Source organism: Salvelinus sp. IW2-2015, linkage group LG2 (assembly GCF_002910315.2).
Source record: "Salvelinus sp. IW2-2015 linkage group LG2, ASM291031v2, whole genome shotgun sequence".
NCBI lineage: Eukaryota > Metazoa > Chordata > Actinopteri > Salmoniformes > Salmonidae > Salvelinus > Salvelinus sp. IW2-2015.
Window position 1 is genome coordinate 4,067,038 of NC_036839.1, and position 15,682 is coordinate 4,082,719.

Below are 15,682 nucleotides of genomic sequence, written 5' to 3' on the forward strand. Positions count from 1 at the left end.
TATAAAAGATATCTATAAAACATAGCAGGCAGTTACTGTTGTGTCAACAGTTTTCATTGTAAAGACCAGTGTCTGGCCCCCTTACTCCAAAAGGGAACCGTCTCTCCCTGGTACGGCATAGAACAGAACCTCTCATTCTCTGGAATGCTCTTTAGGTTTTATCACCCAAAGACATCYTAAATCTCCTCTGTCAATGCTATCTCATAGAGGCCCATCCTCAGTGGAACACACACACACAATAGTTGAAAGAATACTCTATTTGGTCGAAAGTAAATATTATAATGTAATATAAGCATTATAACATAATCTTACAAGCATTATAACATAATCTTGCAATTTTCCACGACATCTCCCCCATTTTGAGAATCTTCTCAACTTAAAAGAAAATTACAAGATTTAAGATTCATTTACATAGAAAATACATATATTCTACATAAAACAATAACTCATCAAAACAATCCTTCAGTTTAAAAAATCATTCAATTTCCAGAGTCAGGACAGGCAAAAGTCAAAAACCAGGAGGACCAGAAAAGAGAGACTACGGAAAATTAGGAGCTGAGACAAAATGCTGGTAGGCTTGAACAAACAAGAATAACTAGCAACAGAGACAGAAAACACAGGTATAAATACACAGGGATAATGGGGAAGATGGGAAACACCTGGAGGGGGGTATGAGACAAGCACAAGGACTGGTGAAACAGATCAGGGCGTGACAGAATGAGATTCCGACGAGCACATGTCCACATACTTTTGGTCAAGTAGTGTACTTTAAACTTTGACTATTAGCCGGGGGCTACTGTTGGATATTGTGTTGCTCCTGTTGACAAGGCTGTCTCTGACCTTCAGTCTGCCTTTATTGTTTTTAACAGAAAACCTTTACCTCATGAGGGGGTAGGTAAACTTTCATACTGCACTTGCAAAGTATCACCCTTTAATTGCCTGCCGACCTTAGTTTGCCTTTGTGCTGTGCTTCATTCGTCCCTCTGCAGGACTGGTATGAACACGGGACTCCGGCAGTATTCTGGATGTCAGGCTTCTTCTTCACCCAGGCCTTCCTGACGGGAGGCCAGCAGAACTATGCCCGCAAACACACCATCCCCATCGACTTGCTGGGCTTCGACTTTGAGGTGCTGGATGACAAGGAGTATCACCAGCCCCCCGAAGACGGTGAGACAGACAGAGGGTGGGGGGATGGAAGGGTGAGAGAGGGCAGGGAGAAGTAAAAGGGTGAAGTAGAGAAAGAGATGAGGGATGTGATTTCTCTTGATTAATCAGGCATTCCTGCTTTTCTGACACAATCCTCCATTAATTGAAACGGACCTATTCCTGAGCCAAAATCCTGCTTTTCCAATTTTTGTTTGTCCTGATCACATCCAGAGCAGTTTTAGAGAGGGCAAGTGGGAAGAGAGAGAGAAAGGTGATGGAGAGAGAGTCTGAAAGGTAAGGGTTAGAGCGAATGGTGGGTAGCAAGAGACTAGAGAGAGAGTATGGAAAGAAAGGGAGGGAGGAAGGTAATGATTGGAGAATAAGAGAGAAAATAAATCGATACGGAGAGAGAAAGAGGGACGCTCCCCTCCTCTGTCCCCAGCCCTGCATCACCCTCCCAAAAGGAAATGATTTCAATTCACATGAAATAAGCCATTGAGTTTGTTAGAAATGTGTTCAAAACATGTTGTATCATGTTGTACTGCAACCTCTCCATCAGTCTCCTGCTGCTCTTTCATCAGCTTGCCATGATGCTACTGGCTTCAAGAGTGGAGGCCACAGTTACACTCGAGTACAATATTAAAATTGTACTCTGTGCATCATGTTGAAATTGTACTCTGTTGTGTGCGTGCGTCAACAGGTGGTGTGCTAGGTATCGTGCTAGGTATTGTGTATCTGATTGTATGTTTGTTTCTCAGGTGTGTACATTTATGGGCTCTACCTTGACTGTGCACGTTGGGACAGAAAGACCAAGCTCTTGGCTGAGTCCTACCCCAAAGTGCTACACGACGCCATGCCTGTGGTGAGTAACTCATCACAAGCTCACAAATTACACCTTAAGCAATACACATACAAATTTGCAACAAACATCAGGAAATGATTTGTCATTTCTAGTTGAAATATCATCTTAAACTATTTTTAGTGGTTCACAGCGAAGCAAAACCTATTGTTCTTCTTAGATTTMTTCTTCTTTGACATAGTCAAATAACAACTAATTTGGCAAACAGAAACTAGAGGCCATGAGTTACTTGGTCAAAAGGAATGGTGCCGATGGACCTATAGGTTCAGTGTTATAAGCAGTCTAACGTAAACAATCATCGAGTTGAAGTCGGAAGTTTACATACACCTTAGCCAAATAAATGTTTCACAATTCCTGACATTTAATCCTAGTAACAATTCCCTGTCTTTGGTCAGTTAGGATCACTGCTTTATTTTAAGAATGTGAAATGTCAGAATAATAGTAGAGAGAATGATTTATTTCAGCTTTTATTTCATTCATCACATTCCCAATGGGTCAGAAGTTTATGTACACTCAATTAGTAGTTGGTAGCATTGCCTTTAAATTGTGTTAACTTGGGTCAAACGTTTTGGGTAGCCTTCCACAAGCTTCCCACAATAAGTTGGGTGAATTTTGTCCCAMTCCTCCTGACAGAGCTGGTGTAACTGAGTCAGGTTTGTAGGCCTCCTTGCTCACACATGCTTTTTCAGTTTCTGCCAGAAAATTGTTCTAAAGATTTGAGGTCAGGGCTATGTGATGGCCACTCCAATACCTTGACTTGTTTGTCCATAAGCCATTTTTGCCACAACTTTGGAAAGTATGCTTGGGGTCCATGTTGGAAGACCCATTGCGACCAAGCTTTAACTTCCTGACTGATGTCTTGAGATGTTGCTTCAATATGTCCACATCATTTTCTCTCCTCATGATGCCATCTATGTGTGAAGTGCACCAGCCCTCCTGCAGCAAAGACCCCACAACATGATGCTGCCACCCCGTGCTTCACGGTTGGGATGGTGTTCTTCGGCTTGCAGCATCCCTCCTTTTTCCTCCAAACATAACGATTGTCATTATAGCCCAAAAGTTATATTTTTTGTTTCACACGACCAGAGGACATTCTCCAAAAAGTACGATCTTTGTACCCATGTCCAGTTGCAAACTGAGTCTGGCTTTTTTAACGGCGTTTTGGATCAGTGGCTTCTTCCTTGCTGAGCGGCCTTTTCAGCTTATGTCGATACAGGACTAATTTTACTGTGGATATTGATACTTTGTATTGTGTCCTCCAACATCTTCACAAGGTCCTTTGCTGTTGTTCTGAGATTGATTTGCACTTTTTGCACCAAAGTATGTTAATCTCTGAGGAGACAGAACACGTCTCCTTCCTGAGCGGTATGACGGCTGCGTGGTCCCATGGTGTTTATACTTGCGTACTATTGTTTGTACAGATGAACGTGGTACCTTCAGGCATTTGGAAATTGCTCCCAAGGATGAACCAGACTTGTGGAGGTCTACAATTATTTTTTGGAGGTTGGCTGTTTCTTTTGATTTTCCCATGATGTCAAGCAAAGAGGCACTGAGTTTGAAGGTAGCTTGAAATACATCAACATGTACACCTCCAATTGTTGACTCAAATTATGTCAATTAGCCTATCAAGCTTCTAAACCATGACATAATTTTCTGGAATTTTCCAAGCTGTTTTAAAGGCACAGTCAACTTAGTGTATGTAAACTTCTGACCCACTGGAGTTGTGATACAGTGAAATAATCTTTCTGTAAACAATTGTTGGGGAAAATTACTGGTGTCATGGCACGAAGTAGATGTCCTAACTGACTTGACAAACTTTAGTTGTGAACAAGAAATTGTTGGAGTGGTTGAAAAAACGAGTTTTAATGACTCCAACTAAGTGTTGTAAACTTCTGACTTCAACTGTACATATGACTAAAACGTATGGGATGGAGGCATGCAAGAAAAGAGCGATAACACAGAGAAAAGCTGCCATTGCTGCACTGTACATTTTCACGCGCAAGTGAGGCCAGTGGGAGATTGGGCCAGGTAAAAGGTAAAATATGTTTGTTCGCCCTTGATTAAGGCAATTAACCCTCATAATTGCGCCAGCGTTTGCCGTCAATTATGGCTGATCCCCTGGCTGTGACCCCACTCTGTGAATGTGTCTTAGGGGAGTGGGATGACTGGAATGTGTCTCCTTCCAGACTCACATTAAGCATCTTCCAATCTTTATTTAAAAATTAAATCTAGATTCGGCTTCCTATTTCGCAACAAAGCATCATTACGTCATGCTGCCAAACATACCCTCGTAAATGACTAATCCTACCGATACTTGACTTCGGCGATGTCATTTACAAAATATCTTCCAACACTCTACTCAGCAAATTGGATGCAGTCTATCACAGTGCCATCCGTTTTGTCACCAAAYCCCCATATACTTCCCACCATCGCGACCTGTATGCTCTCGTTGGCTGGCCCTCGCTTCATATTCGTCACCAAACCCACTGGCTCCAGATCATCTATAAATCTTTGCTAGGTAATGCCCTGCCTTATCTCAGCTACTGGTCACAATAGCAGCACCCACCCGTAGCATGCACTCCAGCAGGTATATTTCACTMGTCACCCCCAAAGCCAATTCCTGCTTTGGCAGGAATCCTTCCAGTTCTCTGCTGCCAATGACTGGAACTAATTGCAAAAATCACTGAAGCTAAAGACTCATATCTCCCTCACTAACTTTAAGCATCGTCTGTCAGAGCAGCTCACAGATCATTGCACCTGTGCATAGCCCATCCAACTTCCTCATCCCCATATTGTTTTTGTTTTTTTGCTCCTGTGCACCCCAGTGTCTCTACTTGCACATTCATCTTCTGATATATCACTCCAGTGTTTAATTGCTCAATTGTAATTACTTCGCCACTACGGCCTATTTATTGCCTTACCTCCCTAATCTTACCTCATTTGCACACACTGTATATAGATTTTTTTCTATTGTATTATTGACTGTACGTTTGTTTATTCCATGTGTAACTCTGTGTTGTTGTTTGTGTCACACTGCTTTGCTTTATCTTGGCCAGGTCGCAGTTAGAACTTGTTCTCAACCAGCCTACCTGGTTAAATAAAGGTGAAAAAAATATATATGCAAAACACACATTTCACACCTGTACAGGTTACCCTCTTGTACATACAGTGAAACAGGACTGCATAAGCACCTCCTAATTATTATTATTATTATTATTATATTTCTACCACATGTAATGGATAGCCTACATGGCCACTTGATTATTTGTAGTGGCAGTTGAGACCAGAAACAGACACGCCGTTAGCTAATGTTCACAAAATATTTTTCTTGTTGAGCGCATCTCTGCCCTGCTCCAGCACAGCTTTTTGGGGTAAAGCACCCTACATAGGGAGCTGTAATGTAACATACATAGGGAGCTGATATGTTACATGTTATACACCATTTATACAGTATGACATAAGCTTATAGAGGATTTTCAAAGCATGAATATTGTGCTTATGAAGACTTTATAAGTTGTAGTTTGTTTAACGTGGGATTGTATAAGTAAATATCAGTTTTATAAGTAAGGTCTAAGTAGAACGAACACTAAATAGCTTTTGTGGTGCAGTGCGGTGTGTTTGAATCCTGGCCTACGTGTTAAGATCCTGATGATGTTTGTTGCAAATTATTCAGTATCTACTGAGTTTRCATTTCATGTCAGGACAATGTCTCCATCTTCCCTCGATGCATAGCGTTTTACCTCACAGTGGTTTCAGAGGATAAAGATTAATGTATTCTTTTCCCATGAATTCCACCGGGCATAGAGAGAGAGAGGGATAATATCTTCCCATGTATCAGTGGACCCAACTGTAGTGAAACTGAGCAGATTCTATCTATATTCTGTGTCTTAACTCCTACGAGGCAGCTCTTTTTATCAGACTACAATACCCTGTAGGTGCCAAGGAGAGTACAAACAACKWCAAACGGCAGAATCAAAAAATGATGCTCCGTTGTTCAACCCAGGAGATTGTTCCCAGCGTCGTGTTCAAAGCTCTATCTCAGGGCCTCACCCAGCCGCATCAATTTCAGCCCAAACATGGCAAGCGCAATAACAAAGTTTGTCCTCTCTTATCCTCCCCTAGTTTCTAGCGGGCTTCTTAATTACAACTTGATATGGTGTATGAATAGTATATTAAGTAAGACATTAAAATAGATTGCTAGTGGCAGATTCCTGCAAGAAGCTCCCAGACAAAGTATAACTGATTGCTTTGTACGTTTTCTCAGTTGTTTTTTTTTCCCCCCTCTTCTTCTTTGCCCTCACAATGCCGGCTGTTGAATAATGCACAAGCATTCTCTTTTTAATATTCAGACATTTCAGGGCACTCTTATTATCAAAATTTGTTTTGACAAGAGCGGAACTTTATTTAAAATGTGTTTATTATTTGTGGGGGYAAACACAACACTGTCAGATTTGAAATGCAAATCTAACCAGCAGCTCCTGCTATCAAATTGGATGAGGATTTCACAAACTCGCTTTTGTGAGAAGTTGAGTGTTCCAGTTTATCCTTTTTGTTTTACCAAACCTGCTAATGTACCCCAGGGTCTCACTCTCTCACTACTATTGTATCAAATGTTACGCCACCAAATTTCCAACTGGTTTAATTGTTTAATTCTCTGATGTTGTCCCAACTTTCTTCCTCACATCCATTCCATTTCCTAAAACCATCCCACCTTGTCTTTTCTCCTCATCATTGTCCTCCTGCCTACTCATGTGGACATCATCCCCCCCTCTCTGCCTGTACCCCCTCTCTCCATTCCTGTCCTCCATCCTCCATCCATTCTTCCCTCTCCTGCCCCCCAGATGTGGCTGAAACCAATCAAAAGGCAGGACATCCCCCAGCGTATGTGCTACCTCTCCCCCGTCTACAAGACCGGCGAGCGCCGCGGCACACTCTCCACCACTGGCCACTCCACCAACTACGTAATCGCCATGGCGCTCAACTCGGACGTGCCCGCCGAGCACTGGATCAGACGAGGGGTGGCGCTGCTTTGCCAGCTCAATGCATAGACTTCCCCCTATGCTCTGTTTTGCACCTACTATTTATCCAGTTTTATGTAAGAAGAGTTATGAAAAGGATGGGCTCTGGCTTGTTTTTTTTTTTCACACAGTGCTTCATGAATGTATTGCTGAGATGATATTTTACTTTGATGGGCTACGGAAGCATACACAAAAGCACAAGTGATGAGGATGAGCCCAAAACCTCATAGATGCAACGCCTCTATACCCACAAGCACTGGACATTGAACTTTTGCATGTTTCCGTAGCTTTGTATTACATAATTGAACATCAGCCTTAAAATCTTAAAATTCGACACGGCTGATTGCACAACAATCAGAACTTTTAAAGTTCTTGATTAGTCTGCCAACAATGATTGCCATTACATTTTCACAATAATTCTTGATTTCTAAGATGCATCTGTACATAGAGCAACATTTTAGAGCAACACAACTTTCTTTAAACGAATCAAATTTTGCTTCAAATTCTCCAATGACAGATACAAACACAGATTGTTCTTATTCTATCTTGTTCTGAGGGCAGCTCTGCAGAATCAAATGTGATCAGAGATGTGTCATTCCACCACTAGAGTGCCTTTTTGCTAAGGTAATTTGGTTAAAAAAAATAAAACGGTTCAAATTCATAAAAAAACATGTTTTCCTATCTCAAGAGTTTAAATTAAGAAAATATACTATAGTAGGTGTCAATTAAAGTAACAGTGTTGAAGTTTAAAAAAAATCTTAAATCAACCATAATTGCTGTGTGCAACAGGGATGGGGCAGGGATGGGGCAATACAATGCAAACTTCACATTAAAAATGAAATTGTTAAAATGATTCTAGCCTATCTATTCTAATGAGGGACAAACATAAATGAATCACCAATCACGTGAAATAAGTAATAATCTTAAAAAATGACTTGGCTCACATCAAAACCATCATGCCGGAAATCCTAGACTCACTCCAATTCGCATACCGCCCCAACAGATCCACAGATGACGCAATCTCAATTGCACTCCACATTGCCCTTTCCCACCTGGACAAAAGGAACACCAATGCTGTTCATTGACTACAGCCCAGCAATCAACACCATAGTGCCCACAAACCGTATCACTAATCTAAGGACCCTGTGACTAAAAGGTTTTTAGCCGACCTCGGTACGGCAGAAGTTGTTAGCAGAAAATAGGATCCCCCCCATTATAGTGAATGGAAAAATTGCAATCTTCGTGGTCAATCTTCATGTATATAAAACCATTTTTCGAAAACAATCATTGTACCAATAATTGCTTCTAATTCACCAGATGTACTGTATGTCCTTGAACTGATTATTTTAAAATCGCACACAGAGAAAGTTAATGGCAGCCTGCAGTTACTCAATGAGAGGTGGCAGCAATGAACTAGTTTGCAACGTCACTTCCTGGTAGCTCAAACTGCCCATGTTATGTCCCTAAGGCTGCATTTACACAGGCAGCCAAATTCTGATCTTTTTTCTGACTAATTGGTCACATTAGATCTTTTCACATCAGATCTTTTTCAAAGTTCATCTGATTGGTCAAACTAATATCTAACAACTCACAACAATATACACAGATCTAAAAGTAAAATAATGGAATTAAGAAATATTAGGTGGAGCAATGTCGGAGTTCGGAGTATAAATAATACAGTACCAGTGAAAGGTTTGGACACACCTACTCATTCAAGGGTTTTTCTTTATTTGTACTATTTTCTACATTGTAGAATAATAGTGAAGACATCACAACTATGAAATAACACATATGGAATCATTTAGTAACTAACAAGGTCTTAAACAAATCATAATATATTTTATATTTGAGATTCTTCAAAGTAGCCACCCTTTGCCATGATGACAGCTTTGCACACTCTTGGCATTCTCTCAACTAGCTTCACCTGGAATGCTTTTCCAACAGTCTTGAAGGAGTTCCCACATATGCTGAGCACTTGTTAGCTGCTTTTCCTTCACTCTGCCGTCCAACTCATCCCAAACCATCTCAATTGGGTTGAAGTTGGGTGATTGTGGAGGCCAGGTCATCTGATGCAGCACTCCATCACTCTCCTGCTTGTTCAAATAGCCCTTACACAGCCTGGAGGTGTGTTTTGGGTCATTGTCCTGTTAAAAAACAAATGATGGTCCCACTAAGCACACACCAGATGGGAAATGGTGTGGTAGCCATATTGAAAAGTGTGCCTTGAATTCTAATTAATCACAGACAGTGTCACCACCAAATCACCCCCATACCATCACACCTCCTCCTCCATGCTTCACGGTGGGAACCACACATGCGGAAATCCTCCGTTCACCTACTCTGCATCTCACAAAGACACAGCGGTTGGAACCAAAAATCTCAAATTTGAACTCATCAGACCAAAGGACAGATTTCCACCGGTCTAATGTCTATTGCTTGTGTTTCTTGGCCCAAGCAAGTCTCTTCTTATTATTGGTGACCTTTAGTAGTGGTTACTTTGCAGCGTTTCGACCATGAAGGTCTGATTCACGCAATCTCCTCTGAACAGCTGATGTTGAGATGTTTGTTACGTGAACTCTGAAGCATTTATTTGGGCCGCAATTTCTGAGGCTGGTAACTCTAATGAACTTATCATCTGCATCAGAGGTAACTCTGGGTCTTCCTTTCCTCTGGCAGTCCTCATGAGCGCCAGTTTCATCATAGCGCTTGAAGGTTTTTGCGACTTGAAAACAACTTTAACAGTCCGGATCTCCAGCGGCAATCCCCAGTCCGGGGCCTCCAGCGACGGTCCCCAGCCCGGGGTCTTTAGCGACGGTCCCCGGCCCGGGGTCTCCAGCAAGGGTCTCCGGTCCGGGGTCTCCGGCGGGGTCTCCGGTCCGGGGCCTCCGGCGATGATCCGCTGTCCGGATTTACAAAGGCGGAGGGATCAGTGTAAAGAGTCAGAGCCGCCACCGAGGGTAGATGCCCACCCGGACCCCTCCCCTATAAGTTCAGGTTTGCGGTCGGGAGTCTGCACCTTTGGGGGGGGGGGGGTACCGTCACGCCCTGACCTTAGTTATCTCTGTTTTCTTATTATTTTGGTGAGGTCAGGGTGTGACGAGGGTGGGAATGCTAGTTTGTTTGGTATAGGGTTTTTGTATATCTAGGGGTTTTGGTAAGTCTAGTATATGTATGTCTCTATGGTGGCCTGAATAGGTTCCCAATCAGAGGCAGCTGTTTATCGTTGTCTCTGATTGGGGATCATATTTAGGTTGCCATTTTCCCTTTTGGTTTTGTGGGTTCACGATCTATGTTTAGTTGCCTGTCTGCACTATAAATATTAGCTTCACGGTTCGGTTTGTATTTTGTTCGATTTGTTCAGTGTTCGTTCTTTTAATAAAGAAGAATGTACGCTTACCACGCTGCGCCTTGGTCTCCTGCTTACGTTGGCCGTGACAGATGGGATGTTTAGACATTATGGACAGTATGTGGATAGAGTATGTAGTATACAGTTGAAGTCGGAAGTTTAAATGCACTTAGGTTGGAGTCATTAAAACTCATTTTTCAACCACTCCACAAATGTTTTGTTAACAAACTAAAGTTTTGGCAAGTCGGTTAGGACATCTACTTTGTGCATGACACAAGTATTTTTTTCCAACAATTGGAGGTGTACCTGTGGATGTATTTCAAAGCTTACCTTCAAACTCAGTGCCCCTTTGCTTGACATCATGGGAAAATCCAAAGAAATCAGCCAAGACCTAAGAAAACAAATTCTAGACCTCCACAAGTCTAGTTCAGCAATTTCCAAACGCCTGAAGGTACCACGTTCATCTGTACAAACAATAGTACACAAGTATAAACACCATGGGACCACGCAGCCATCATACCGCTCAGGAAGGAGACGCGTTCTGTCTCCTAGAATGAACGTACTTTGGTGCAAAAAGTGCAAATCAATCCCAGAACAACAGCAAAGGATCTTGTGAAACGGCTGGAGGAAACAAGTACAAGAGTATCAATATCCACAGTAAAACGAGTCCTATATCGACATAACCTAAAAGGCCGATCAGCAAGGAAGAAGCCACTGCTCTAAAACCTTCATAAAAAAGCCAGACTACGGTTTGCAACTACACATGGGAACAAAGAGCGTACTTTTTGGGGAAATGTCCTCTGTGTGAACAAAAATAGAACTGTTTGGCCATAATGCCCATCGTTATGTTTGGAGGAAAAAGGTGGAGGGTTGCAAGCCGAAGAACATCATCCCAACCGTGAAGCACAGGGGTGGCAGCATCATGTTGTGGGGTGCTTTGCTGCGGAGGGCTGGTGCACTTCACCAAAATAGATGGCATCATGAGGGAGGAAAATTATGTGGATATATTGAAGCAACATCTCAAGAGATCAGTCAGGAAGTTAAAGCTTGGTCGCAAATGTGTCTTCCAAATGGACAATGACCCCAAGCATACTTGCAAAGTTGTGAAACAATGGCTTAAGGACAACAAAGTCAAGGTATTGGAGTAGCCATCACAAAGCCCTGACAGCTCTGTCAGGGGGAATGGGCCAAAATTCACCCAACTTATTGTGAGACGCTTGTGGAAGGCTACCCGAAACGTTTTATCCAAGTTAAACAATTTAAAGGCATTGCTACCAAATACTAATTGAGTGTATGTAAACTTCTGATCCACTGGGAATTTGATGAAAGAAATTAAAGCTGAAATAAATCATTCTCTCTATTATTATTCTGACATTTCACATTCTTAAAATAAAGTGGTGATCCTAACTGACCTAAGATGGGACATTTTTACAAAGATTAAATGTCAGGAATTGTGAAAACTGAGTTTAAATGTATTTGGCTAAGGTGTATGTAAACTTCCGACTTTAACTGTATCTGTAGAATACGTAGCATAGAATAGTGTATATTTTCACCAATAGTTGAATAGGATGACATTGACTAGAATACAGTATAAACATATGAAATGAGTAGGTACACAGTATGTAAACATTATTAAAGTGACTAGTGATACCATGTCTATGTAAATAAGGCAGCAGCAGCCTTTAAGGTGCAGCGTTGAGTAACCGCGTGGTAGCCGGCTAGTGACAGTGACTAAGTTCAGGGCAAAGTACTGGGTAGAGTCCGGCTTGTGATGGCTATTTAACAGTCTCGTGGCCTTGAGATAGAAGCTGTTTTTCAGTCTCTCGGTCTCTGCTTCGATGCACCTGTACCCAATCTCGCCTTCTGGATAATAGCGGGGTGAACAGGCCGTGGCTTGGGTGGTTGATGTCCTTGATTATCTTTTTGGCCTTCCTGGGACAGTGGGTGCTGTAGGTGTCCTGAAGGGCAGGCAGTGTGCACCCTGTGATGCGTTGGACAGACCACACCATCCTCTGGTAGCCCTGCAGTTGTTGTACCAGGCGATGAAACAGCCCGACAGGATGCTCTCAATGGTGAATCTGTTAAATTCTGTGAGGGTCTTAGGGGCCAGGCTAAATTTATTCAGCCTCCTAATATGTGGGTTGACCATTTCAGATTGTCAGTGAAGTGTACGCCGAGGAACTTTTCACCTTCTCCATCGTGGCCCTGTCGATTGTGGATGGGGACATGCTCCCTCTGCTGTCTCCCTCTGAAGTCCACGATCAGCTCCTTCATTATGTTGATGTTGAGGGAGAGGTTATTTTCCTGGCACCACTCCGCCAGGGCCCTCACCTCCTCTCTGTAGGCTGTTTCATCAGTGTTGGTAATCAGGCCTACTACTGTTTTGTTGTCTGCAAACATGATGATTGAGTTGGAGGCGTGTGTGGCCACTCAGTCATGGGTGAACAAGGATTACAGGACGGGGCTGAGCACGCACCCTTGTTGGGCCCCTGTGTTGAGGATCAGCATTGTGGAGGGGTTGTCTACTACCTTCATCACTTGGGGTCGGCCCATCAGGAAGTTCAGGTGTTTAGTTTGTACGGAAGCAAGACATCGGTGTCCATGACGTGACTGGTTTTCCCTTTGTAATCTGTGATTGTCTGGAGTCCCTGGCATATACGTCTCTCGTCTGAGCTGTTGAATTGTGACTCCACTTTGTCTCTGTACTGACGTTTTGCCTGTTTGATTGCCTTACGAAGGGCATAACTGCACTGTTTGTATTCAACCATATTTCCAGTAACCTTGCCGTGGTTAAATGCAGTGGTTATAAATGCGGTGATTAGCACTTTCAGTTTTGTGCGAATGCTTTCAGTTTTGTGCGAATCTATCTACTGTTTTTGGTTTGGTTAGGTTTTTCTAGTCACCGTGGAAACATCATCATCTATATATACCTCCTGATGATGTATACGTCAATGTTATTCTCAGAGGCAACCTGGAACGTATCTCAGTTTTCCTCATCTGTGACCAATCAACTCAAATCGGTCCGTTGCAAAATTTGAAAGTGTTTTTTACATTGGATAAAAGTAGAGACTCAGATCTACAAAATGGTATATCATACACTACAGTTGAGGAACCATGGGAAAGTTATTCTGCTTTGAAAGTTGATACATTTGTAAACTCACTTTTGAGAAAAAAGCATTTGAATGTTTTGGTACTGCTACTGGAGAGCCCTTCTTCGTCTACACACATTCAGCATTTTTCACACCTTCTTAAGCTTTAGCCCCAGCAATCTCTGGGGGAATAGAGATAATAAGGGCATGCATTTATTTCAAGTACATAGGAAAGTCGAGGAGGACGGCAGGAAGGGACAGAAGAGAGGAGGGTATTTTTACAAGATTAAGAGTGGGACATAGCCAGTTGAATAAGTCCTTAAATGTGATAGGAAAGCGTGATTATTGTCAGGAAACAGAGAGCGTGTAGCATATATTGCTACAGTGTGGGCAGTATCAGAGGGAAAGAGAGAGGCTGAGATCTAGTATGAGGGAGAAGGGGATACAGGAAATTAGTCTAAAGTGTATATTGAGTAGAACGCTATTAGATATAGACTCAAATATTGTGTTATCTTTTTTAAGACCAACCGCCGATAAACCCCACTGAAGAAGAAGAATCTCTATAAGGGTTGATCCGAGCGTTATCTATTAACAGCAGTCAAGCACCCAAGCTAACTTGCTAGCTACTTCCAGACACAAATGAGAGAACAGCTCACTGAATATTACTCGCCCTAGCAGAGTAGGCTGTTATGTTATCCAGAGTGTTGGTGACTGCAACTGGACTGTCAGATTGTACATCAGAGTGTTTCGCTCTCGAAGCGCACACTGGACGCTCTGGCCGATGAGTAGGGTTGATCTGAACTTTCTGACCTCACAACAGCAGTCAAGCACCCAAGCTAACTGGCTAACATTGGCGAGCTACTTCCAGACAAATGAGAGGACACCCCACTCTGATGATTTTACTCACCCTAGCAGAGCTGGATAGGCTGTTTTCATGTTATCCAGAGCGTTGGTGATTGTGCTGCTGGCAACAATTGAATTATGCTTTTTTTGCAGACGTTTACTGATACCGGCAATATTCAACGGGTGTTGTGCGTTCTTAAATTCATCAGTTATTCTGTGCTCTGATACACTCAGACAAGAGTGTTTTGAAGTAGGAGTAGATGGCCAGACGGAATATATGTTAGCTAGCTAGCTAGGTAAACAATGTACCATTATCCCAACTCATCATGTAACTACCCTGCATGAATCTGCAGGTAGCTAACCAACCAGGTTCAATGTTAGCTAGCTAACATTAGGCTATAGCTAGCCAAGCAAATGGCTCTGAGATACGAATAATAAGATTATACACGTAGCGTTACCTAGCGAGTCAGCCAGCTAACATTAGCTAGCTAGCTAATAGTACACTTTAACTTGAAATGAAAACACTTTCTGTCAAAATTAGAAATGTGTAATATCTGAAAATGTAGCTAGCTAGACTATCTTACCCGTATCTCCTATCGGATGCCATGGTTTCCCTTAGTTTGAAGATGTAATCCAGAGACAGGTGTTTTCTCCATGTCCTTAGCTATCATGCTCGAATTCCACTGATTTCAAAACTCTGTCCTCCAGAAAGTGGAGAGCAAAACTTATGCAGTTTTCCTACACGATACAAAAAAAAAATCTGTGTTAGGCAGGATTACCTAGACATACTGACCAGCTCAAATAGAAGTGTGGTATATCGCAGACCAATCCAAACTCATCTCTCAGTATGTCCAGCCCACTCATTATCTCAGCCAATCATGGCTAGKAGGAAGTTTGCTCACTTTTTCTTTAGCTAAACCGACTAGGCTTGTAATTTAAGAATTGTATTCGTATTTAAAGATTGCATTCAAGTTTGTTTAACCTCTTTGGGCTGGGAGCCAGTATTTTCACGTCCGGATGAAAAGCGTGCCCAAAGTAAACTGCCTGTTACTCAGGCCCAGAAGCTAGGATATGCATATAATTGGTAGATTTGGATAGAAAACACTCTAATGTTTCTAAAACTGTTAAACTTATGTCTGTGAGTATAACATAACTGATATGGCAGGCGAAACCCCGAGGACAAACCATCCCCCCCAACAAAGAAAATTCTGCCTACCACTGTTTTCAATGGCTGTCACTTTTATTATAAGGCGAAATCCTCCCAGATTGCAGTTACTAGGGCTTCCACTAGATGTCAACAGTCTTAGAAAGAGTTTCAGGCTGTTTTATGGAAAAATGAGCCAGAAATGTTTGTATTTCTAGATTGCTCCCATTTTGGCTG

At 42.3% G+C, this 15,682-nt stretch overlaps 1 protein-coding gene across 1 annotated transcript in view; it reads left to right on the plus strand.

Annotated features, from left to right (window-relative positions):
* Positions 1 to 8,521, plus strand: part of dnah7 (dynein, axonemal, heavy chain 7) — a 184,405-nt gene extending 175,884 nt beyond the window's left edge. Inside the window, 3 exon segments of the mRNA XM_024000724.2 lie at positions 990 to 1,167; positions 1,905 to 2,008; positions 6,847 to 8,521. Of these exon segments, the coding sequence (XP_023856492.1) occupies positions 990 to 1,167; positions 1,905 to 2,008; positions 6,847 to 7,053 (489 nt within the window). The 3' untranslated portion in view covers positions 7,054 to 8,521.
* The last annotated feature ends 7,161 nt before the right edge of the window (positions 8,522 to 15,682 follow it).